The sequence below is a fragment of the Eptatretus burgeri genome, chromosome 17 (genome assembly GCF_056783735.1).
Source record: "Eptatretus burgeri isolate ZD-2024b chromosome 17, Ebu_testis_v1, whole genome shotgun sequence".
Classification (NCBI taxonomy): Eukaryota; Metazoa; Chordata; class Myxini; order Myxiniformes; family Myxinidae; genus Eptatretus; species Eptatretus burgeri.
The window spans coordinates 51,663,996-51,688,635 of NC_140977.1; the positions used below are offsets into that span (position 1 = coordinate 51,663,996).

The 24,640-nt window shown below is 35.4% G+C and overlaps 2 protein-coding genes across 3 annotated transcripts in view; both read left to right on the plus strand.

Moving 5' to 3' along the window:
- On the plus strand, positions 1–23,984 carry LOC147010091 (uncharacterized). Its single transcript, XM_085861225.1, has 3 exons — positions 1–1,015; positions 1,112–2,182; positions 23,913–23,984. The coding sequence occupies exons 1-3, from the start codon at positions 962–964 to the stop codon at positions 23,982–23,984; spliced, it is 1,197 nt and encodes a 398-aa protein (XP_085717351.1). The 5' UTR covers positions 1–961.
- LOC147010090 (protein FAM200C-like) overlaps positions 1–24,640 on the plus strand; it is a 527,036-nt gene that overhangs the window by 96,862 nt on the left and 405,534 nt on the right. The window lies entirely within an intron of this gene.

Consider the following 24,640-nt stretch of genomic DNA (forward strand, 5'->3'; position numbering starts at 1 on the left):
GAACCTATAAACATTTGTTCATTCTCAAATTCCTTCAATAGTTTAATTTTCTTTGCACAATAATCCCCATCTAAAATATTGACAAACAAAACATTTGAATCTTTATATTTTTTAAGATACCCCTTTTGTGCCATTACGAAATGATAAACTTCTCTTAATGCTCTTGTTTGACCACCTCCTGAGCCACAGGTTATTTTTGTTAAACCCCTGCCCACTTTTCTTTAAGCCCCGCCCACTTTTCATGAGGTATTCAATAAGCCACGCCCACCTCCCTCTAAGCCCCACCCACTTCCCCACGAAAATTTTTATAAGCTCCGCCCACTTTTCTTTAAGCCCCGCCCACTTTTCATGAGGTTTTCTTATAAGCCACGCCCACTTTTTCTAAGCCCCGCCTACTTTTGCTAAGCCCCACCTACTCTTACATCATTTCCAGTTCATCTCTGACTCACAAAGAAATCACTAGAAAATTCCAGCATGTTATGGTTTTGAAAAATTTCCCAATGAAGGCTTGCCTGGGCTTGCCCAGGGAATTTCCAAAGGAAACCACACCCAACAGTCTTTCCCTATAAAAGCCTCAAGCCCAGGCTCCATTTTAAACATTTTTTTGCTGGCAATGGTGTGCTGTGTGCTTGCCTGGAACTCTCAGACTTGTATGGAACTAAACCTTCAAGTTGATGAACTGGATTCAAACCTCTTATCTGTTGAGGTAAGATTTTTATTTTCCTATTTTCAAACTTTGATTGAAGCATACTCATTTAATAATTAAATAACTTAATTAATACATTATTATTTTCTCTCACAGGAAATTGTGTCTGAAATACAAAATGAAAACACTGCTTTTGCTACAACTTGGGGGGAAATTGTTGGCTTGGTTGAAGACCTTATGAGCGACCAAGACCCACAGAAATAGCAAGACCTTGAGTGGGATGACTTTGGGGTTCCTTGGAACTCTCTGACTTGTATGGAACTAAACCTTCAAGTTGATGAACTGGATTCAAACCTCTTATCTGTTGAGGTAAGATTTTTATTTTCCTATTTTTAGTTCCTTTTAAACATCGACTTGTTTAATAATTAAATAACTTAATTAATACATTATTATTTTCTCTCACAGGAAATTGTATCTGAAATACAAAATGAAAATACTGCTTTTGCTACAACTTGGGGGGAAATTGTTGGCTTGGTTGAAGACCTTATGAGCGACCAAGACCTACAGAACGAGTTCGTCCTTGATGACCCAACCAAAGAGTTATACCTTGGAGACCAGCAAAATCCTGAAAAAGAGTTTTACAGCAATAGTACTCATTGTGAGTTATCAAGACAATACCCACTGAACAAGTTATACCTTGATGAGCCAGAATACAAGTTTTACCTTGGAGACTCACAATTTTCAGACATTTTGAAAAATGGAGTTTTCCTTGATGATCCACAGTTATACTATGTGAGATCTATCACTGAAACCCATAAAAATTGGAAAAATGGAGATTTCCTTGATGATCCACAGTTATACTATGTGAGATCTATCACCGAAACCCATCAAAATTGGAAAAATGGAGATTTCCTTGATGATCCACAGTTATACTATGTGAGATCTATCACTGAAACCCACTATATTTCTGGAAATTGTGATTCTTCCTTGGAGTCTTGGATAGATGGTTATATTTTTGGAGACTTGAAATGTGGGTTCTGGCTTGATAACTCACAATGTGATACATATCTTGGAAACTCAACAGGAATGTGGTTATACCTTGGAGACTTGGAAAGTTGGGTTTATTTTGAAGACTTGAAATGCTACCACTCTTTGGGATCTAAACCTATCAAGAAAGTTCTTACTCCCTCTTTCTATGTCATCAAACCTGAAAGCTTTAAAAGACAGAATTGGAAGAAGAGAAAAAAACATAAAAAATATACATTGTTCGTTCTGGGAAGAAAGTGCAGGCTTACTCCCCCTTTCTACGTCATCAAACCTGAAAGCTTTAAAAGACAGAATTGGAAGAAGAGAAAAAACATAAAAAATATACATTGTTCGTTCTGGGAAGAAAGTGCAGGCTTACTCCCCCTTTCTACGTCATCAAACCTGAAAGCCTTAAAAGACAGAATTGGAAGAAGAGAAATATATATATATATATATATATATATATATATATATATATATATATATATATATATATATATATATATATATGTGGAAATCTCATTTTGAAAAAGACATTGTGTTGGGCGAGGATTGAGTTGGGGTTGAGATTTTGAATGTGAGGGTTGGGGTTGAGATTTTGAATGTGAGGGTTGGGACACACACACACACACACACACACACACACACACACACACACACACACACACACACACACACACACACATCAACAAACAAAGTTAAGCCTTGACTATTCAGTTGAGGATTCTGTGTTTGGGATTCACAGATCTAAGAACGTCCCCCTTGACACACATTATATACTGTAATACACCTCGGACTTGTCCCTCTAGTGTCCACAAAGGTGTATAGTAGGAGGGAGTGAAGGGACAACCCATTGCTCCCATGGGTATTATCTGCTTAGTTTTGTCTTTTGTAATTCCTGTGAATAAAATGAACCTAAATCTCTTCCCCTTCCAAATCATATATCTTATAAGTCCAAGGAACCGTATCTATTACATCAACAATTTTAAAAAGCTCGTTTGTCCATCTTTTAATATAACCCTTTTCAAAATGAGATTTCCACCTATATATTCTTACGATATCACCAACTTTGAACTTAGGTTTTCTGACATTAATCTCCTTTTCATATTTTAATTTTGTAAATGTTTCTGATGGTTTCATATTTGTTGACGTGTGAATCGTGTCATTATACTTATCCACAATATCCTGAATAAAAGATGACCATTGTTGTGAACCGAGTTGTGTGAATTTTTTATATAGTCTCTCTTTTAAGGTACGATTAAAACGTTCAACAACAACTGCCTTCCCTTCATTAAAGGTACTGTATAATGTAATACTGTTATTTTTAGAAAATTCATAAATGTCTTGTTATAAAACTCTCTACCCTCATCAGTCCACAATTTTTTTAGGTTTTCTCTTCCTTTTATTAAATATCTGTTGAAAGGCTAACATAAGAGTATTACCTGTTTTGTTTTTTAAAGGGACAACCCACGCATATCTACTCCTCAAATCAATAACGGTTAAAGCATACTTGTACCCCTTATCATTATTGAGTTCAATCAAATCAGCAGACCAGATATAATCAACTTCCTTGGAATAAACTTTCCTTCTCTGAAACTTTGTGAATATTGGTTTATGTAATTCATCAGCTAATTGCTCTTCAGTCTTAATGGCATCATTAGAGCCTATAAGTTTTTTGAATTTCCAAGTCCAAGTTTCAATTTAGCACTGATCATCTTCTTCACAATGAACCGATCAACTTTTTCTCACAAGGTTGGATTTTGTATCAGAGACAAATTATACAACATTTCTCTATCGGCTTCATGCTTTTCTTCCAACGTTGTGGTATTCCCATAATCAATATCGTGTCTCATGCACACTTCATCAACTCTATTGATTGGTTTACTCCAGGATTTAGGATTGTCTGCCTCATCTAATCTTTTATCCAAGTTTGTGCCTGGACCACAGAAAGAATACCTTGGAAGATGTAATTCCCCTGGTATTCCAGTAGTTGTAAATTTACTTCCTGATAAAAACTTTTGTATATCTCCTCCGAGTTTGTGTTTGGAGATAAATTGATTTTTTTTTGAACCACACACCGAACATATACCTTTTTGTATAACCCTGTTATTTTTACTTTTAATATATGAAATATTTTTAGTATTAGTTTTCTTTTTACATTTGAGACAATAACTCATTTATTTATGAGAAAAATTCCTGCAGAGTGCAAAAACCTTTTTAGTTTCCAACATGCACATTTGAATCTTAATTTATAAAACATAAAGAATCCTTAGAAATGCCTTCACTCTCTCCTCCATTTATTTAAGAAAAAAAAAAAATTAAAAACTTGAATTAAAATACATATCTTTTTGATGTCAATAGTCTTGTCGAAAGTATTGCAAATAGACTTGTCAATTCTTTGTTTTCCTCCTCGGTGGGTTGAGTTATTTTCTGTAATACCACCAATCTTTTTTGAATCTCACTGGTTTCCATATTTTCATATTTATTTAGTCTCGCTCTTTCCTCCCTCTCTCTCTTCTCTCTCTTCTCCCTTTCATCCCTCTCTCTCTCTCTTCTCCCTTTCATCCCTCTCTCTCTCTCTCTTCTCTCTTTCCTCCCTCTCCTCCTTCTCTCTCTTCTCCCTCTCCTCCTTCTCCTTTTCCTCCTCTTCCCTCTCTTCTTCAACTCCTTCCTCATCCCTTACTATCCTTGAATCGCTTACACCCCAGAGAATATTATACATATATTCATCAGGATTTCTTGTTATTCCTGTATCCAAAATAATTTTTTTTACAACAGGAAACCAATAAAATTTCTTTTGAATTTCTAAAAGCGCCTTACCTTTTCTTAACTTTATAATTTTTTCATTATTTAACATTCTAATTAAATCTAAAGTTGTCGGTTTATCAACATCAGCATAATGCCAATCTTTTATTGAAAATACCTCATTCTTATGTTGTAGAACATATTTATTAAAATACCGAATACCCTTTTCTTGAAGGTATGCTTGAACACAGAAATGATAATTTTCTTGAAGCATTCTTGCTGTCATTTATGTATTAGAAATATATGTTAGAATAATATTATGGCACGAAACACCTCCCCATCTTCCCATAGTTAAATCATTTTGTATTTCCTTACTTATTATATATAATCCTGTTTTTTCTGTTTTCATGAGATAAACAAGGGCAAAACCATTATTATATTTACCCTTATTAAATTCTTTTATTTGTTGTTTACTAATCGTGGCACCACAAAACTCATTCTCGATACCAAGTGGATAATATTCTTCCTTACGAGACTGATTTAATTGTTCCAGGTCTTCGAGGTTAATTTTAAATGACCAATTATACCCTAAATCATTCATATCATACCCCAATTGTTCTATTCTCATACAAATGATACGCCCTTCTTTATAAAAAATTATTTTAATTCGAACTGTGAATTCTGTATGACCTGGAGATAATATCAACACTTCTGTATCTTTGGAATACACAGCCATTTTATTTAAGTATATATGTTGTGATAAATCGCTTAATCTCACCAAGTCATTCGCGTCAGTCGGGCTTGGATAATTTTTTAATTTATAAGCATTTTTCATGTTAATATTTTTGGTTATATTATATTTATGTTGTTCAGCCTGTGCCTTTGTGTAATAATTTGATAAATCAATATCCAGTTCTTGAGATACACCAAAGATAGAACCATCTTTACCAACATAAGTCATTTATATTAGATTAAAAATAATATCATAAATTTTTTTTTATTTTTCTTGAGTTGAAATAACACATATAGACATAATTGACCACAACACTTGGAATTTAATTCTTGGACTTGAAATGTTTGATAAACACCATTCTGTAAGAATTTTATGACTTCAACAGGTGGTGGAAGACCAAAACTATCAAAATAATATTTGTCTTGACTATTAAAAATACAAACCCAATGAGAACCGTTCCCATTATTATCTTCTAAGTTCATAATAATATTCTTTGTATGTTTCGGCACATTTGTTAATTCATCTCTCATACAAATAACCACATTATGAATTTTTAATTTCTTACAATATTTGACAAGTTGTAAATTTGATGTTGTATTCTTTCCAAATTCTTTCAACCACTCATCAATGCTCATTTATTTGTTAGAAAGATATAATCCATTACCTCTTTTCGTGAATTTTACACCTGCTTGTGCAATAGAAGAAAGCATATCTCCAACTAACAATCTCGCTTTATCAGGCAGACCTTCAAGTTTTTCAGCAAAATCTACAATTACACCACTTCCACTAATTTGTTTCTCCAACTCTTTGTTATGTCTTTCCAATTCTTTTTGAGCCTGGAGTTGAGCCTTCCTTTCGTTGGCAGTTTTGACCGCTGTTGAAATACCACCCGTCAATGCTCCAACCGCACTTAAACCAGCAAATAAAGGAATTAGAAATGGGAGAAATCCTCCACTCGTCTCTCTTATTGAATATTTTTTCAACATTGGTTTTGTCATTTTAATTTTAAGTGAGCCAGTGTCATTCAAGATTTTAACCTGTTCTCTTGTGAGCAAAACATCAATTCTTACTGCTCCTTTTCTCTGAATTGTATTAACGTTAATCGTACAAGGCTTTTGATTTTGAACACAAGATGATAGTTTATGAAGATTGATTTGATTAACATATACCCCAGTTGGTACTTTGCCACTCATTTATTTAACAAAAAATTATGTGAGACTAATCATCACACCATTATCTGTATTAATCTGCAATTCTGTTTCTTCCAAAAGCAAACAATATGTATCAACTTCTTCACTCTCTCCTCTTTCAATGTAGAGGGAAGTATCCACTCGATTAGACTTTATAGTTTCCTTTTGAGCGCTCAGGTCAAACGCATAGATTGTATGCAAACTTTTAAATGCTGTCATATCCAAAATAGGTTCTTTATTTCCATTACTTTCACACACCTTTTGGTAAGACTTGTATGCTTCAGCAAAATCATTTTTTTCCCAATTAATTTCCAATCTATCTCGTGGATAAAATGTTCCATCTAGAGAAACGCGAAGTTGTTTCACCTTAGCATTTCACTCAATGCATTATTCTTATCAGTCGCAGTATCACCATCTGGCTTTTTAAAAATGATCCACAGATATCGTGGCTTTCCTTCCAGAACACCCAAATTCCACGTGTAAGTAGTTTGGTTGAGTTTAACGTGTTGACATCTTCTTTTGAGGTATGATACACTGAGTGGTTTCTTTGAGTTAAGTCTTCGATTCAGCATCTCTTCTGTTTTAAGATTAGGAGTATATTCACTGATATACCAACTCATCTCCTCAATTACAAATTTATTCTGATCACAAAAAGCATTACCAACACCAAAAATCAATCGATTTTCATTATCATTCCTCTGTAGTTGAAATCTAATTTTAAGACCACACAGAACTTTATCATGATCACAAAATCCAAATATACCTTTAAGAGGAACTGCCACAGTAAAACTATTTTCTGCTTTTGTATCATCATTATACATTCCTTTCCTTTGAGTATATCCAGGGTCTGTGTTTGTTCCCATTGACATATCAGGAATAAAACCTTTGACAGACCCCTTTCCCATTCTATCACTGAATGTATAGAGTGTAAATTTCATCATTTCAGATACAGCAGAGACATAATCAACCACTTCAACTTCTTGTGTTCCAATATACAAACGCACACTATCAAACATTTTCCACAAGAAATCATTTACAAGTGTAGCGTTTGTGTTATTTCCAGCTTTAGTGAATTTAAATTTACACAACAAGAAACTTTCAGAGAGATTCAAATAGGTTTGTTGATTATTTATTTCAAAACTTTTTGTACCATTCGTATTCCAGTCTGTTCCAGTTATTGCATTTACCTCAAAGTAATCTTCTTTTTTAGTGGAGTTTGAGATAATAATAGTATCATCCAAATCATAGATACTATCAATTGCTTCCATACTTGTATTTATTGAGGAAAAAAGATGTTAAAACTTTTGAAACCCTGATCCAAGTATTTGAATTATTTTCTGTCGTTCTTGGGGGGACAACTGAGTTTTGCTTTTCTTAATTTCTTTTATTGCTTGTAATTTATGAGATTCCTTCTGAGCATCTTTTATACTCTTTACAGCACCTGCTACATTTCCCACAGCAGAAGCAGTTGAACCAATTAGATCTTTATGTTGAAGAATAGTTGAACCAATACCCATGAGAGTATCAATTATCCCATCTCCTCTAAATTGATGTCCGACACCCCTTTGTCTCTTAGGTTTATAGTATCCTCTACCAAGATACATACCTTCACCCTTGTAGTATGGGGAAAGGAACATCCCATCCCCTGTAATTATTTTATATTTTCCCAACTCGTGTTTCCTCACAATAACCATCGTATTTATTTATTGGAAAACTTCACGTAGGTGAATTCTGATGGATATAACTTCTCCATTAAAAGAAATCACATGATTATCTTGGTCGGTTATCCTAAAATTTATTCTGTGTATGGTTTTTCCTAACACAGGTAGATAAACCAAATTTTTGGGTTCCATATTGAATTTATAACCAATTGGGGTTGAGTATGCGCTGAATGAAAATATTGTATTTGTTTTTTTTCCATCATTATAAGCACCATCAATCAAATCACAGTGAATTAACACCGAATTTATTCCTGAGGATATTTGAATGACATTATCACTGTAAAACGTCCCATTAGTTTCAATCTTTTTTGTGGAGAAACCCAATAACTCTCTAAATGAATTATCAATTGTGAAATCAACCTTGTAGTTATTTTTAACTTTAATTGTTGATTTTGAAGTATGTTTTTGAATGTTTATAACAATCTTTTTTGGTTCATCACCCTGTTCTTTCATAAGACGAGCAATTTCGGAAGATATTTGAGAAATCTCATGTGCTCCGGATGAGACTGTTATCGTTTTGTATCCACTTCCCGGATTATAACTAAACTTGTCATTTTTCTCGGTTATATTAAATAAGGTATTATAAGTTTCCATGGACAATAAAGATGCCTCATATTCTTTTGTTGTGTCAAGTTGTAGTGGGTATGGGAATGAAGATGTGTGGTCGCTTGTTGTGAAATTGAAACTAAGGATTGTGCTTCTCATCTTATTTAATATGAGATAAAATGTCTTTATATTGATATTTATTAATTATTTTCATGTTCATCAACTGGTCGAAAATGGCTGATGTTTCATTAAAACAATTGTTATTTCCAGCCTTCTTACTGCCTAACAACAATAACAGTCTATTAACTAATTGCGATGGGTCATTTGGAAGAAAACTAACACCTGAACCAAGGATACTTAAAGCCTAAATAATGTGTTTCTCCTTCTCATTCTTCCTACTTTTACCAGAAAGAATAACCTTATAATTTATTGTGTTCAGCAGATCAATATATACTCTATCATCATTATTTTCCATATCCAATGGTTTATCAATATACTTTGATTCATCCCTCACAGTTGAACCTTGTCTTCCATCTTTTGTGAGAAGAAACATTAATCTCGGAGTTAGTTTAACAGGGGGTTGAGCAGAACCCAAGAACCTTAATTCGTCATTAAATATCAATACCTTTTCTTGAACAAGATGAAATATTGCTGGTTGTTCTGTTGGAATGAGTCCTGCTTTGGTTTTTGAATCCGCTGAATATTCATTGTTTTGAACAGCATTCACAATATAATCAGGGGGTTGATTAATCTCTTCCAGTTGTTGAAATAAACCTTCATCATCATATTCTAATTCTCCTAAATGCTCTAATTCTTCCTCCGTCATTTGATCAAAATCTTTTAACATTTTAAGTTTTTTAGGAGTATATTCTATTGTGGGAAATGTGGAAACATCTTTCATTTTTTCTTGGGAAGTTTTTAAAAGTGGTTTAAAAAATTTCTCTTGTTTTCTTTCAAATGCTTCTTCGCCCGTTTGTTTCTGTCTGCGTTTCTTCTTTATGTCTTCCTGTTGTTTTACAACTTTTGAAACCACCTCTTGATGTTCCTTAAATCTTCTTGCTCTTTCTTTTGCATCCATTTATTTATTGTAAAATATAATTTAATGAATTGTAAAGATCAACAGGGAAATTTTCCTTTTCTTCATCATTCAAGTAGATGTGTTCAAATAAATCCTTTTCTTTAAATATTTCATCAAATTCTTTATTAACATTAATGCGAGTTGTAATTTCTTCTTCACTAATACTTGCATCTCTGCTTTTCATACGTTTGCGTTGAGTTTCTTCATCAACATCAAAACCCGATGATAAAATCTTCACTCCGCTCAGATGTTTAATAATTTGGCTCTTTCCTTCTGGATTAGTTTCTAATATCCCAACACCACCAGATTTTAGTTTCCTTAACTCACTCTTACAATGTGAATATTTTGTTGTACCAAGAGAAATCTCCTCAAATATTTGACCTTCATTCCTCAATCGCATATGTTCCTCCACTGAAATATAGTGATAATCTTCACCTTTTACTTCTCCAGGTCTTATTGCTCTAGTTGTTGTTGATACAATGCGTATCACGGGTGTTTTTTAAGTAAATTTACAATATTCTCATTTGTACTACACAAGAACCTTGATTTATGAAAGTTTTTTCCAGAAGCAGATTTACCCACAAGATTTATAATAATAGTTGTTATTTATATATGTAATTGTTTATAAAACAAAAAATATATCCCTTAATATCTCATCTTGTTTCACAACAATATATTTATATTTTTCAGTCGTGTGCTTCATGTCATCCTCAAATTTCTTTTTACTACATTATGTAGAACAATTATCTCTCCAAAAATTATTGATATCTATTGAATTTAACTTGAATAAAATAAAAGTATGAGCATCGTTTCTGATGGAACGACGAGGAAGTTGAAAGTATGATTGACTAAGATAAATACAATTACAAGAAGAATGTCTCCCTCTTGTGTAGTAGCTGTCAATTACCGTTTGGTTTCTCTCATTAACACAATCGTCAAAGATAACGAGGTTCTTTTTTGATTTATCCAAATCTTGGGGAGACGGTATATCATCCGTATTATCACTAAGAATACAAGTTATAGGATTTGATTTCTTTTTACATCTCTGTGTATCACAAAATAGTTCAATTATATCTTCAATGTTATAATCATTTAGGTTTTTTTGACGTTTAAATAAACCGATTATATCTTCTTTTTGAAGACCAGCATTAAAACCTTGTGAGAGTAGTTGATACTCTGGTTGAAAACTCGACTTTGTGAAAATTATTAAATTATCATAATCTAAAAAGTTGGGAGTGAGGAGCATCTTTAAAAGTAAGCAGGTTTCTTCCCTTGTAAGGAAAGGTGTGTTATCACCCTCATACTTTACATTCATTTCTCTAATCAATCTTGTAAAGTAATTCATTTTTGGTGTAAATCTAAAAGAATTATTTTCCTTTTTATATTTTTTATTATCATTAATTAGAAGATAATCACAGAATATACATTGTTTATAAGCTTTTGACTCTGTGTTTAATCCCCGTCTTTCACACGCAGGACAATTCTCAAATTTGTCATATGGAGAATCAGGAAAGTCTAGCATATTTATAAAGTAAAACTTTACTTAAACTGAAATTCATCTATACTTTCAGTTGTATATTGACTCATATTTAATAATATTACCATCGATATCGATATACTTTTTTTCATTATCAGATTCAACGACAACATTTTTTATATTAAAGGTAATTTTAAAATGATCGTTAACTACTATTGAACGAAATGTCATTTCACCTGATATATTAACATCCTTTATTTCATCAGGATTTACATCTTTAGGGTTGTTGAAAAAAATACAAATTTCTCCTTGCATATTACAGATGGTCTTATCTTTTCTTTCTAAAGCTTCATCCATAAGGTTTTTGTTTTTTGATACTTTTTCTTGTTTCATTGCTTTTTCTAGTTTTGAATATATTACCAGAAGGAGAGGAGAAACTTTTGTTAGAGATACTTTAATTGATGTTCTACCAGGTATACTAAAAGCCCTTCCACTGAAGGAAATTAAAGAATTCATTTTATTCACCATAATTGTTTTTATCCAATAGTTGTTATATTTATCTTTGTTCAATTTTACATCTTTGACATATTTCTAAGTATCTTTAACAAATGAAGAGATTGATTGAAACTTGTCTTTTGTGTCTTGAAACATTGTATTTATTAAGTGAAAAAGTTGGAGGATAAAATGGTTTTAAGCACAGATTCACCTGTAAAATAAACGAAATTTTCATCAAGAAAATTTTAGTTTAAGCAAAGATTTATTATATAAATATGGTGAATACAACATACTGCGATGTTTGTAATCACAAATATAAACATTATAGAAAACACCTCCGAACCAACAAACACACATTTAATCTGTTTCATAAAATATCTCCTCTTGAGTTGAAAAGAAAACATTGTGATATCTGCTCAAAGGATGTTTTGAAGAGTAGTTATAATAGACATCTTCAATCACAAAAACACAAGAAAAATGAGTTTAAAGTAAAGGGAGACTATTATATTGAAAACACTGATGGGGCATTTAAAGGGCATATAAAAATAAGGATTTTTCAATTTGGAGAACCCGGTCCATCATCAATAGCTGAATCAATTGAAATAGTGAAACCTGATGTTGAAAAAGTTATTAAAAAGACATTAAAAGAAATGAAAACTTTAAAGTTTTATATGGGAGTGAAAATGAATATGAAAAGACAAGATGAAGAACAAACTCCTTATATGAGAACAGATCTTCATTTTATAACATCATTTCAAGATTTTTTGAATAGTGGGGTTTATGAAGAACTATCAAGACAAGAGGAGGATGTTGATAATACAGTGGTAGGAAGTGGATTCAATATTTAAAAAATCATCTTTTTAGATATACACATTCTAAAATCAAACCCTCTTAAAGTTTCTTCTTATATTGAATTACCAAAAGAAATAAAACTAAAGAAGGCAGTTGTTAATATTAAGAACAATGATAATAAATGTTTTCTCTGGTCTGTTCTTGCTCACTTTCATCCACCAAAATGTAATTCAGAAAGAGTAAAACAATATATGAAATATGAGAATACCTTGGACATTACAGATTTTAAATTCCCAATGCCACTAACAGATATTCCGAAATTTGAGAAAAAGAATAATCTTTCTATTAATGTATATGGATTAACGGATACAAACAAAGTTCAAATATTAAAAATTTCAAACAACTATAAAAATGAGGAAACACACATTGATGTTTTATATTTTAGTGTTGGAAAGAATTCACATTACACATACATCAATAATTTATCAAGATTAATCTCTTCTCAGGTATTCAGAACAGCAAACAAAATATATCCTTGTAAGCGATGTCTTAATTCATTTCATACAAAAGAACGATTAGAACAACATTCATAATATTGTAGTAATCATAAATCAGCTGTAATTACAATGCCTAAACCTGGTGAAAAGATTTCTTTTGAAGATTATAATAAATCTATCATGCACCCATTTGTGATATACGCTGATTTTGAGTGTATCCTTAAAAAGATAAATACTGCTTCTCCTAATCCAAAAGAATCATATACAAATAAATATCAAAAACATATTCCTTGTGGTTTCTGTTATTATATCAAATCATCTGTTGGAGAAAAGTATAACAAACTTGAACATTATCGTGGAAAAAAAGCTTCACAACAGTTTGTAAAACGATTAGAAAAGGATTGTATAAGACTCACTAAATTAATGAAAGAAACAAATGAACCGATGAAATTAACCAAAGAAGAAAAATTAGAATTTAGAAAGAACAATATCTGTCATATTTGTGAGGGGGAAATTAAGGGGTCTAAAGTTAGGGATCATTGTCATCTTACTGGTAAATATAGAGGTCCCGCTCATTCCTGTTGTAATCTTAATTATAAATTACCTTCTTTTATTCCAGTCTTTCTTCACAACAGCACCAACTATGATACACATCTATTTATAAATGAACTTTCAAAAACACCAGGGAATATTTCTGCCATAACAAACACAAGTCAAATGTATATTTCATTTACAAAAATGATATTCACAAAACCTTTAACTCGTATTAGGTTTCTAGATTCTTACAAGTTTATGGGAACACCACTTGCCTACCTCGCATCAAATCTAAGCTCCACGGACTCTTTTCCAAATCTTAATTCATTCTTTCCAAAAGAGGAAATTCTCACTAAAGAGGAAATTCAGATTAAAGAGAGAATTCAAAGTAAAGAGGAAATTCGAATTAATGAGAAAATTAATGAAGAAATTCTAACTGAAGATGAAATTCTAATTATAAAGAAAATTCGAACAATGAATGAAATTCTAACTAAAGAGGAAATTCAGATTAAAGATGAAATTCTGATTAAAGAAGGAATTCTTACGAGAGAGGAAATTCAAACAAGGAATGAAATTCAAAGTAAAGAGAAAATTCTTACAAGTAAGGGAATTTATCCTTATGATTATATGGATTCATTTATGAGATTTAAAGAAACACAACTTCCATCAAAAGAAAGTTTCTATAATAACCTTTATGAAGAAGAGATAAGTGATAAGGAATATAAACACGCACAAGAAATATGGAAAATATTTAAGATAAAGAACCTTGGAGAATATCATGATTTATATCTAAAAACAGATGTTTTATTGTTAGCTGATGTGTTTGAAGCTTTTAGATCACTCTGTCATAATAAAAATTGTTATGGATTAGATCCTGCCCACTATTTCACAGCTCCTGGTTTAGCTTGGAGTGCAATGTTGAAAATGACAAAACAAGATATAGATTTAATCAGTGATGTTGATATGCTTTTAATGATTGAGAAGTCCAAGAGAGGTGGAATATCACAAGTATGTTCAAAAAGATATGCTAAAGCAAATAATAAATATCTTCCAAATTATGATAGTGAAAAAGATAGTAATTATTTGATGTATTTTGATGCTAATAATTTGTATGGATGGGCAAGGTCTCAATCTCTGCCTTATGGTAAATTAGAGTGGGTGGAAGAAAAGGATTATGAAAAGGCTTTGATGAATATTGTTATTTCTTCTCAAGAGGAATTGAATGACGAAGAAGAAGGTTATTATTTTGAAGTTGATTTGAGGTACCCGAGTGATCTTCATAATAAGCATAAAGACCTTCCTTTTGCATGTGAGGAAGAAACCCCAAAGAAAGAATGGTTAAGTGATTATCATAAAAGTTTTAATATTAAAGGTAAATCAACAGAAAAGTTATTAACAACATTCTATGATAAAGAGGGATATGTTTTGCATCAGAGAAGCTTAAAACAGTTTTTGAGAGTAGCTAAAATTCATAGTTTTAAAATTTAAACAAAGTCCTTGGGTGAAAAAGTATATTCAATTCAATACAGATATGAGAGCAAATACAAAAGTAAAATTTGAAGGGGACTTTTATAAATTAATGAATAATGCTGTATTTGGAAAGACTATGGAAAATGTTAGAAACAGGCAAAACATTAGATTCGCAACATCTTGGAAAGAAGCTTCGAGATTGATAAATAAACCAAGTTTTGAGAGAGAAGAGGTTTTTTCAGAGAACTTTTCTGCAATTCATATGAAAAAGGAAAGCATTGTAATGGATAAACCAATTTATATTGGAACAGCAGTTCTTGATTTCTCAAAGATATTGATATATGATTATTTGTATAATGACTTAAAGAAAGAGTATGGTGAAAATGTTTCATTGTTGTATATGGACACTGATAGTTTTATCCTAGATATAAAAACTGATGATATTTATAAAGATATGAAGAAAAATATTAGAGTATATGATACAAGTAATTTCAGCAAGAAGAGTGAGTTATTTTCCAAAAAGAATGAAAAGGTTATTGGTAAGTTTAAGGATGAGTTGGGTGGAAAAGTAATGAGTGAGTTTATTGGATTGAGAGCAAAGGCATATGCTTATAAGTATGGTGATCAGATTGATAAGAGGTTAAAGGGAATAAAGAAATATGTAATAGAGAAATCAATAACTTTTAGAAATTATTATAATTGTTTGATGAATAAGAAAGAAGAATATAGGAAAATGAATACAATAATATGGATTATTATTACATATGGATTATAATAATATGGATACAATAATATGGATTAAAATGAATACAAAACGAGCCACATGGACATGTGGCTCGTTTTCCTGACTCTGATCCTGCTCACCAGATTCTCTCAGCGAGGGAGTCTCATGAGTGGAGGAGGCCAGTGGGTCGACCACGTGCCTCATGGTTGCAACAGGTTGACCATCATCTCAAGGAGATGGGGATGGGCCTGACATCTGCCTGGGGGATGGCCAGACGGAGGCCCCTGGAGTACCGGTGGAAAGTGGACGCAGCGACGTGCTGTTCTGGCACATGCTCCCATACCTGACTTGACCTGAATACAATAAGAAGTTATAAACATAACATATATTGTGAAGAAGTAAATAAAAAGGCATTAGGAGCCTTTGATGATAAGAGATTTATTTTAGATAATGGAATAGATTGTGTTCCATATGGATATTGTATGATAGAGTGAATATAATAGATTGTGTTTTAACGATGGGAAGATGGGTTAGGGTTTTATTAAGGGCTACCGCCACGTTTTTTCACAATATATAAATGGTCAAACCAAATATTAATGAAACTAAAGAGTGGAGAAAATCTCAGTCTTGGTATATAAATGGAAAACATAATGAATGTGAAAAATATCAAATAAGTCTTATTGAAAAAATAACTAAAACAAAGGTAAATAAAACAAATAAGCGAATCAATTTAAAAACTAGTAAGTTAGAGGATGTAAAGAAAAAAATGAGTATCCTTGAATGGACTGAAAACTTTGATGGTTATCAATTGAACAATGAAAAAACAATTTACTATAATCTCAAAATGATATGTGGCTCAGGAGGTGGTCAAACAAGAGCATTAAGAGAAGTTTATCATTTCGTAATGGCACAAAAGGGGTATATTAAAAATATAAAGATTCAAATGTTTTGTTTGTCAATATTTTAGATGGGGATTATTGTGCAAAGAAAATTAAACTATTGAAGGAATTTGAGAATGAACAAATCTTTATAGGTTCAATGAGTGAGCTGTTCAACCTCCAGGTTAAAAGGGGGGGCAAATAAATATACCTTGGGATAAAAAGGGGGTTTATTTTTAGGGAAAAAAATAGGAATCGCTGAAAATCCCCCATTCATTTACATGGGGAAAAGTGAGCCAGAACCAGTATATCCACCCTACTATCATCCATTGTAGATGCTAATGAGAATTATTTTTTATTGTTGAAAGTTGATAGAGAAGTATTTATATTTATAGATAAGATAATGGTAGAATTACTAACACTGAATGTTGGAAGAAAAATAATTTGTATTATCTTATTTTCAAGATTATTTATCAAGTGTGTTGTTTCGGAGAAGATGAAAGCGATTTATAATAATTATATTCAGACTTTTAAAACTTATAAATGAGAAGCACAATCCTCAGTTTTAATTTCACGAGTGATCACACATCTTCATTCCCATACCCACTGCAACTTAACGCAACAAAATAATATGAGGAATCTTTGTTGTCTATGGAAACTTATTATACTTTGTTTAATATCACAGAGAAAAACAAGTTTAGTTATAACTTTGGAAGTGGATACAAAACGATAACAGTTTCAGCTGGAACGTATGAGATTTCTCAAATATCTTCCGAAATTGCTCGCCTTATGAAAGAACAGGGTGATGAACCACAAAACATTGTTATAGATATTCAAAAAACATAAATCAAAATCAACGATTAAACTTTAAAATAACTACAAGGTTAATTTTCAAATTGATAATTCATTTAGAGAGTTATTTGGTTTCTCCTCAAAAAAGATTGAAACTGATGGAACGTTTTATCATGATAATGTTATTCAACTATCAGGTCAGGTCAGGTATGGGAGCATGTGCCAGAACAGCGCGTCGCTGCGTCCACTTTCCGCCGGTACTCCAGGGGCCTCCGTCTGGCCATCCCCCAGGCAGATGCCAGGCCCATCCCCATCTCCTTGAGATGATGGTCAACCTGCTGCAACCATGAGGCACGTGGTCGGCCCACTGGCCTCCTCCACTCATGAGACTCCCTCGCTGAGAGAATCTGGTGAGCAGGATCAGCGTCAGGAAAACGAGCCACATGTCCATACAGCCGCAGCTGACGCTCACGGACTATGCAGGTAACAAATCTCATCCGAGTCTCTCTCAGCAACCGCTCGTTGGACACAAAATCCGACCAGCGATAGCCAAGGATTCTCCGAAGAGACCTGGTACCAAAGGAATTAAGTCTCCGTCTCAGATCCTTGGTCAAAGTCCAAGTCTCGCACCCATAGAGCAAGACTGGAAGTACCAAGGACCTGAAGACTCGGACTTTAGTCCTCCCGCACAGGTACCGGCAGCGCCACACCCCATGATCCAGTGAATCCATGACTCCCCAGGCCCGACCCAGACGTCTATTGACCTCCGGCTCACAACCTGCGGAGACATGAATATCACTGCCAAGGTAAGTGAATCTATCCACGACCTCAACATCCTCACCACAAACAGACACAGACAGGACAGCAGCATCCAAGATGTCACCGAAAGCCTGGATCTTTGTTTTGACCCAAGAAATCCGTAATCCCAACGGCTCCGACTCCTCATTCAGCACCTCGAGGGCCCCCAAGAGGATGTCTAAAGTCTCCGCAAAGATGACTGCATCATCTGCAAAATCAAGGTCCGAGATCTTGACATTGCCAAACGATGCACCGCAACTTGATCTCTCCGACATCCTCCCAAAAATCCAGTCCATACAAGTGCTGAAAAGTGTGGGGGCAAGTACACATCCCTGACGAACTCCAGTAACAACTGGAAATAAGTCAGAGGCGGTACCACCACACTTCACAGCACTCTCAGTACCAGAGTAGAGTTCAGACATCAGATCGATCAGTTTCGGTGGCACCCCACGAAGACCAAGAATCCTCCAGAGGACATCCCGATTCACTGAATCGAATGCTTTACAGAGATCAACATAGGCTGCAAGCAGCCCCTGCCGAAACTCTCGTCTGCGTTCAGTGAGGACACGAAGAGCAAGGATACGGTCAATCGTTGACCTCTTTGGTGTAAAGCCTGACTGCTCTGGACGCTGGTGCTCAAGCAGATGGTGGCGAACCCTATCAAGAATTATCCGAGCAAAGACCTTGCCCGGCACTGAGAGCAGCGTCACCCCTCGGTAGTTGTTGCAGTCTTGGCGATCACCCTTCCCTTTCCAGAGAGGGACAACAAGGCCCCTCTTCCAGTCAGTTGGGATGATGCCTGTGTTCCAGGCAGAGCACAAAACTGCATGCAACGACGCGAGTGCAGCATTTCCACCAGCCTTGAGAAGTTCAGCATGGATGCCACAGATCCCTGGAGCTTTGCCCCGTTTCAACTGGTTCACCGCAGCCCGTGTTTCCACAAGCGATGGTGGACCACAGTTGATTCGAGGGTCAGCAACAGGGATTGTAACACCCTTGACGTCCAACTCGACAGCTGGGGGATCAGCCTGGTACAACCGCTCAAAGTAACCGGCCCAGCGGGCCTTCACTTCAGACTCCTCTGTCAAGAGCCTACCACTCTCTGCTCGAACTGCAGTGCTCCGAGGGATGGGCTTGGATGAACGTAATGCGCGAATTCCCCTGTAAGCGGGACGAGAATCACCTGTCCACAGGTGATGCTCTACCCCCTCACAGATTCCTCGCACATAGGCCTCCTTGTCCACCCTCAGTGCACGTACAGTTTTACGCCTCAGCTCCCTGAACAGCTCACCTCTGCCATTCAGCCTGGCCCTGCGACTCTGGTCAATGGTATCCAGTGTCCCTTGAGAGACAAAATTCTTCTTTGCCCTGCGGTGAACTCCAAGGCATCCACCGGCAACATCAAGGACGGTGGTCTTGAAGGTGCTCCACAACTCTTCAGGACCCCCAAAGCACCCAGACCCCCAAGTGTCCACTCAGCCTGTTCGCAAACTCCTCAGCTACTCTCTCATCCCTGAGCTTGGCAACATCCAGCCTAGGCTGGGATGGTACCATTCTCCAGGATTTAAGGTGCAGCTTTAGAGTTGCTACAACAAGCCTGTGGTCAGTATTGAGGAACTGAGCACTCCGGTAGACCCTGCAGTTCTGGATCATCCTCCAACGACCGTCAATGAGGACATGGTCAATCTCCTTTGCCACACCGCCAGCGTTGGAATACCAAGTCCAGCGATGAGCTTGCGGGCGCTGAAACCATGAACCAGCCACCCTAAGTCCATGACTTCTTGCAAAGTCAAGGAACTTAGTGCTATTCTGGTTCATAGTTCCTGACCCATGGGGACCAACACACACCTCATAACCATCCCTATCAGTTCCAGTCGATGCATTGAAATCCCCCAAGACTAGAAGTGTATCTCGTCTGGGGCACTGATCAACCACAGACTCGAGTGTGGCGTAGAATGCATCCTTCACGGTAAGATCACTCGCCTCAGTCGGAGCATAAATAGAGACCAGGGAAATGACACCTAAGGAGTGACGAATCCTTAATCTCATAATACGCTCGTTGACCGGTGTTACCTCAATTATCATTGGGGTCAGCTTATTGGACACAGCTACAGCAACTCCTTGGGTATGGTAACCATCAGAGCGACCAGACCAATAGTAGGTGTAACCACCCACCATTATCTCGCCGCAATCCGGTCTCCGAACCTCAGAGAGAGCTGCAATCCCGATGTCCAAACGCTTGAGCTCAGATGATAACAGAGACAGGTGATCATCCTCTCTTAGGGATAGGACATTCCAGGCACCCACCCGAAGGGACCGCCTCAGGTTAACCCAAGGAGACCGCCGTCTGGTGGACGACACCTCAGCACCACTCCGACACACTCTCCCGCAATCTGACCCAGGGATGTTACCCCGTGGTTTCCCTCCTATCAAAGATTGGGGGTCCCGAAGGCTTTGCCCCAATCCCATCATCCGGTGAGCTGCCCTGCGAAGGGAAGCTGCACAGGAGGTACTCCCACGGAGTGGGTTTTCAGATTTTTTTGCGTTTTTGCGTTTTGCGGAATGAAGCGTTTTACGGTGGCTGGAGTGCAAATCCTGCCACCAACCTCCTAATAAGAAGTAACCCAACTGCAGGAGGACGTCCGCAGACACAGTTGGGCACTAGATATGGATGGCCGTTGGCTCACAAGGAGCTCCTCCGCCCTTTGACAGGTTTTCTTTTTAATCCTGCTGGGTGTCCATATCCAAACACCCTCCTCACCAGAAAACCTGGTGGGGGAGACGGTTTAGTCGCCGACAACCCGACCATGGAACAGGTTAGTACAGGTTTACATGGTACCTGTAGCAGGTCACAGATCGAACCTGACCTGACAATTCAACTATCGAACCAATTCAACTATCCTCAGTTATAAATTCAGTATCAATGCACTGTGATTTAATTGATGTTACTTACAATGATGGAATAAGAACAAATACAATATTTTCTTTCAGCACATACTCAACCCCAATTGGTTGTACATTCATTATGGAAACGAAAAATCTGGTTTATCTATCCGTGTCTGGAAAAACCATATACAGAGTAAACTTAGAATAACTGACCAAGATAATCGTATGATTTCTTTTAATGGAGAAATTATATCCATCAGAATTTACCTATGTGAAGTTTTCCAATAATCACATACAATGGTTATTGTAAGGAAACACGAGTTGGAAAAATGGAAAATAATTACAGGGGATGGGATGTTCCTTTCCCCATACTATAAAGGTGAAGATATGTATCTTGGTAAAAGATACTATAAATAAAAGAGACAATGGGGTGTAGGACAAGAATTTAGACATAAAGGAGATGGAATAAATGATACTCTGATGGGAATAGGTTCAACGATTCTGAAACATAAAGACCGAATTGGTTCAACTGCTCCTGCCATGGGAAATGTAGCGGGTGCTATAAAGAGTATAAAAGATGCCAAAAGGAATCCCATCAATTGCACGCAATAAAATAAATTAAGAAAGGCAAAAATATATTGTCTCCCCAAGAACGACAGAAAATTATTAAAATACTTGTATCAGGGATTCAAAAGTTAGAACATCTTTTTTTCTTCTTCTAAATAAATACAAGTGTGGAATCATTTCATAGAATCTATGATTTGGATGATACCATTGTCATCTCAAACTCTACTAAAGAAGAAGACCACTTCAAGGTAAATGCTATAACAGGAACAGACTGGAATACAAATGGAACAAAAACTTTTGAAATAAATAATCAACAAACTTATTTTAGTCTCGCAGATTGTTTCTTTACCATGTAAATTTATTCAGTAAGGCTGCTCAAAACACAAACGCTACACTCGTAAATGATTTCTTCTGGAAAATGTTTGATAGTGTTTGTGTGTATATTGGAACACATGAAGTTGAAGCAGTTGATTTTGTCTTTGCATTATGTGAAATTATCAAATTTACACCATATTAATTTTGTGATAAAATGGGTAAGTGTGCTGTCGAAGGTTTTATTCCTAATATGATAATGAGAACAAATGCAGACCCTAGTTATAGTCAAAGAAAAGGAATGTATAACAATGATACAAAAGTAGAAAATATTTTTACCATGCCAGTTCCCCTTAAAGGTATATTTGGGTTTTGTGATAATGGTAAAGTTCTGTATGGACCTAAAATGAGATTTCAACTACAAAGGAATGATAATGAAAATAGATTGCTTTTTGGTGTTGGTAATCCTTTTGGCACAAGAGAATGGTAACAAGAAACGCATTGAGAAATGTTGTATAATTTGTCTTTGATCCAAAATCCAATGTTGAGAGAAAAAGTTGATAGGTTTATCATGAAGAAGATGATCAGTGCTAAATTGAGACTTGGGCTTGGAAATTCAAAAAACTTATAGGCTCTAATGATGTCATTAAGATTGAAGAGCAATTAGCTGATGAATTATATAAACCAATAATCACAAAGTTTAAAAGAAGGAAGATTTATTCCAAATAAGTTGAATATATCTGGTCTGCTGACTTGATTGAACTAAAAAATGATAAGGGGTACAAGTATGCTTTAACCGTTATTGATTTGAGGAGTAGATATGTGTAGGTTGTTCCTTTGAAAAACAAAAAATGTAATACTCTTGTGTTAGCCTTCCAACAGATATTTAATAAAAGCAAGAGAAAACATGAAAAAAGGGGAGTTATGAGGGCAGAGAGTTTTACAACAAAACATTTATGAATTCTCTTATAGATAATGATATTACATTATACAGCACCTTTAAAGAAGGAAAAGCGGTTGTTATTGAGCATTTTAATTGCACTTTAAAAGAGAGACTATGTACAATATTCACTCAACTCGGTTCTCAATAATGGTTGTCTTTAATGCAGGACATTGTAGATAATTACAAAATAAGATCCATTCCTCAATAAAATCCAAGCCATCAGAAACATTTAGAAAATTAGAATATGAAAGGTAGATTAATCTGAGAAATCCAAAGTTTAAGATTGGTGATGTCATAAGAATATATTAGTGAAAATTGCACTTTAAAAAAGGTTATACTAAGCGATGGACAAATGAACTTTTTTAAATTGTTGATGTAATGAATACAGTTCCTGGGACTTTTAAATTATATGATTTAAAAGGAGAAGAGATTTTAGGTTCATTTTATTCACAAGAATTACAAAAGACAAAGATGATAAATAAATAAATTCACTCTGCACTCACAATTCACATCCATACACCACATCCATATCCACATCCATACACCACATCTACACCCATACACCACATCTACATCCATGTACCACATCCATACTCCCTCATACAATTATTAGTTTATTAGTTCCCCACACAGAATGTTTTTATTTAATTAAAAAATTGACTCCGCCCCCTTCTTTTTTTCCACCCACACAAGCCACACCCATCAAGCCACACCCATGCAAGCCACACTCACACAAGCCACACCAATATACCCCATTATCCCTCCCCTTGTGCACCCCCACCCTTGACCCACCACCCGTCTAATTTCACCCCCACCCTTCCCCACACACACATGGGGAGGGGATGGGGTGTGATGAGGAGGGCTATGGGTCATTTGGGGGAGAGCACCTTCCCCCCCTTGCCCCACTTTTTTTCTTATCCCTCCTTTATCCTTTTTTGGTAATTTAGAATTAAATAATTCTCAACAAAACAGATGTAATTAAACAACATTGAAAACATCAAACATTTTTCTTTAAGTGGGGGTAAATTTTAAATTGTGAAATTGAACGTTCTTTCCCAGCAGTCTGCTTTGGATGACTTGCGATTTTGCAACTCGGCCATCATATTCTGTTTAAAACAGAGAGAACTATCGTGACGTGGATTTCTACCCTCGAACCGCGTCGTGATCGAAAGGATTCTTTAGATTGTTGAGGGATCTTGACCTCCTCGAGGATTCAACGTCTAGCCGACTCAGTGTTGCATGTATCGGGATAAAATAAACCACAGAAGTCCAGTAATAATCAATGTCCACAAGGAGTTCTTTCTTCTGTACCATTTATTTGCTGTCCCTCAGATCATCCCCCCCTCCCCATATATCCATTCCATTTTATAAGCAGAGAGGGCTTTTGATCGCAAGAACAGAATGCACAGCTTATCAGCCCGGTCACCTTGTACTTGCAGAAAACCCAAGCAATGTCCAAAGTGTCAAAGAAAGACAAGATTATAAGTAGGTGGTAGGCCTTAACAACTAAAGAGTAGAACAGTAGAGGAAAAACACAAACACTTTGACCTACTCAGACTGAGGCAAAGGTTTCTTGTCTAGAGAGTAATCATTTCCCCAACACTCCCCCCTTGTTGCCTAAGAAGGCAACGCTACTTAAGTTTAACGATATATATTTTCTCTTCACTTGGAAATACATTCTCTCTTGCGTTTGAGTGTGCCCATTTTCTTGGGTAGTCACATCCCCCCTTTTCCCCATCGTAGAGCTCAGTCCCTTAGCCTTTCCTGTCCCGCAAGCCAGGTGGCTTCAT

Excerpts from the sequence above, each read along its gene's own strand:
- LOC147010091 (XM_085861225.1), top strand. The coding sequence starts at position 962 with ATGGAACTAAACCTTCAAGTTGATGAACTGGATTCAAACCTCTTATCT. Across the intron at positions 1,016-1,111 it reads CAAACCTCTTATCTGTTGAG|GAAATTGTATCTGAAATACA; the intron begins GTAAGATTTTTA and ends TTTCTCTCACAG. Across the intron at positions 2,183-23,912 it reads ATATATATATATATATATAT|TCTGCTTTGGATGACTTGCG; the intron begins GTGGAAATCTCA and ends CTTTCCCAGCAG.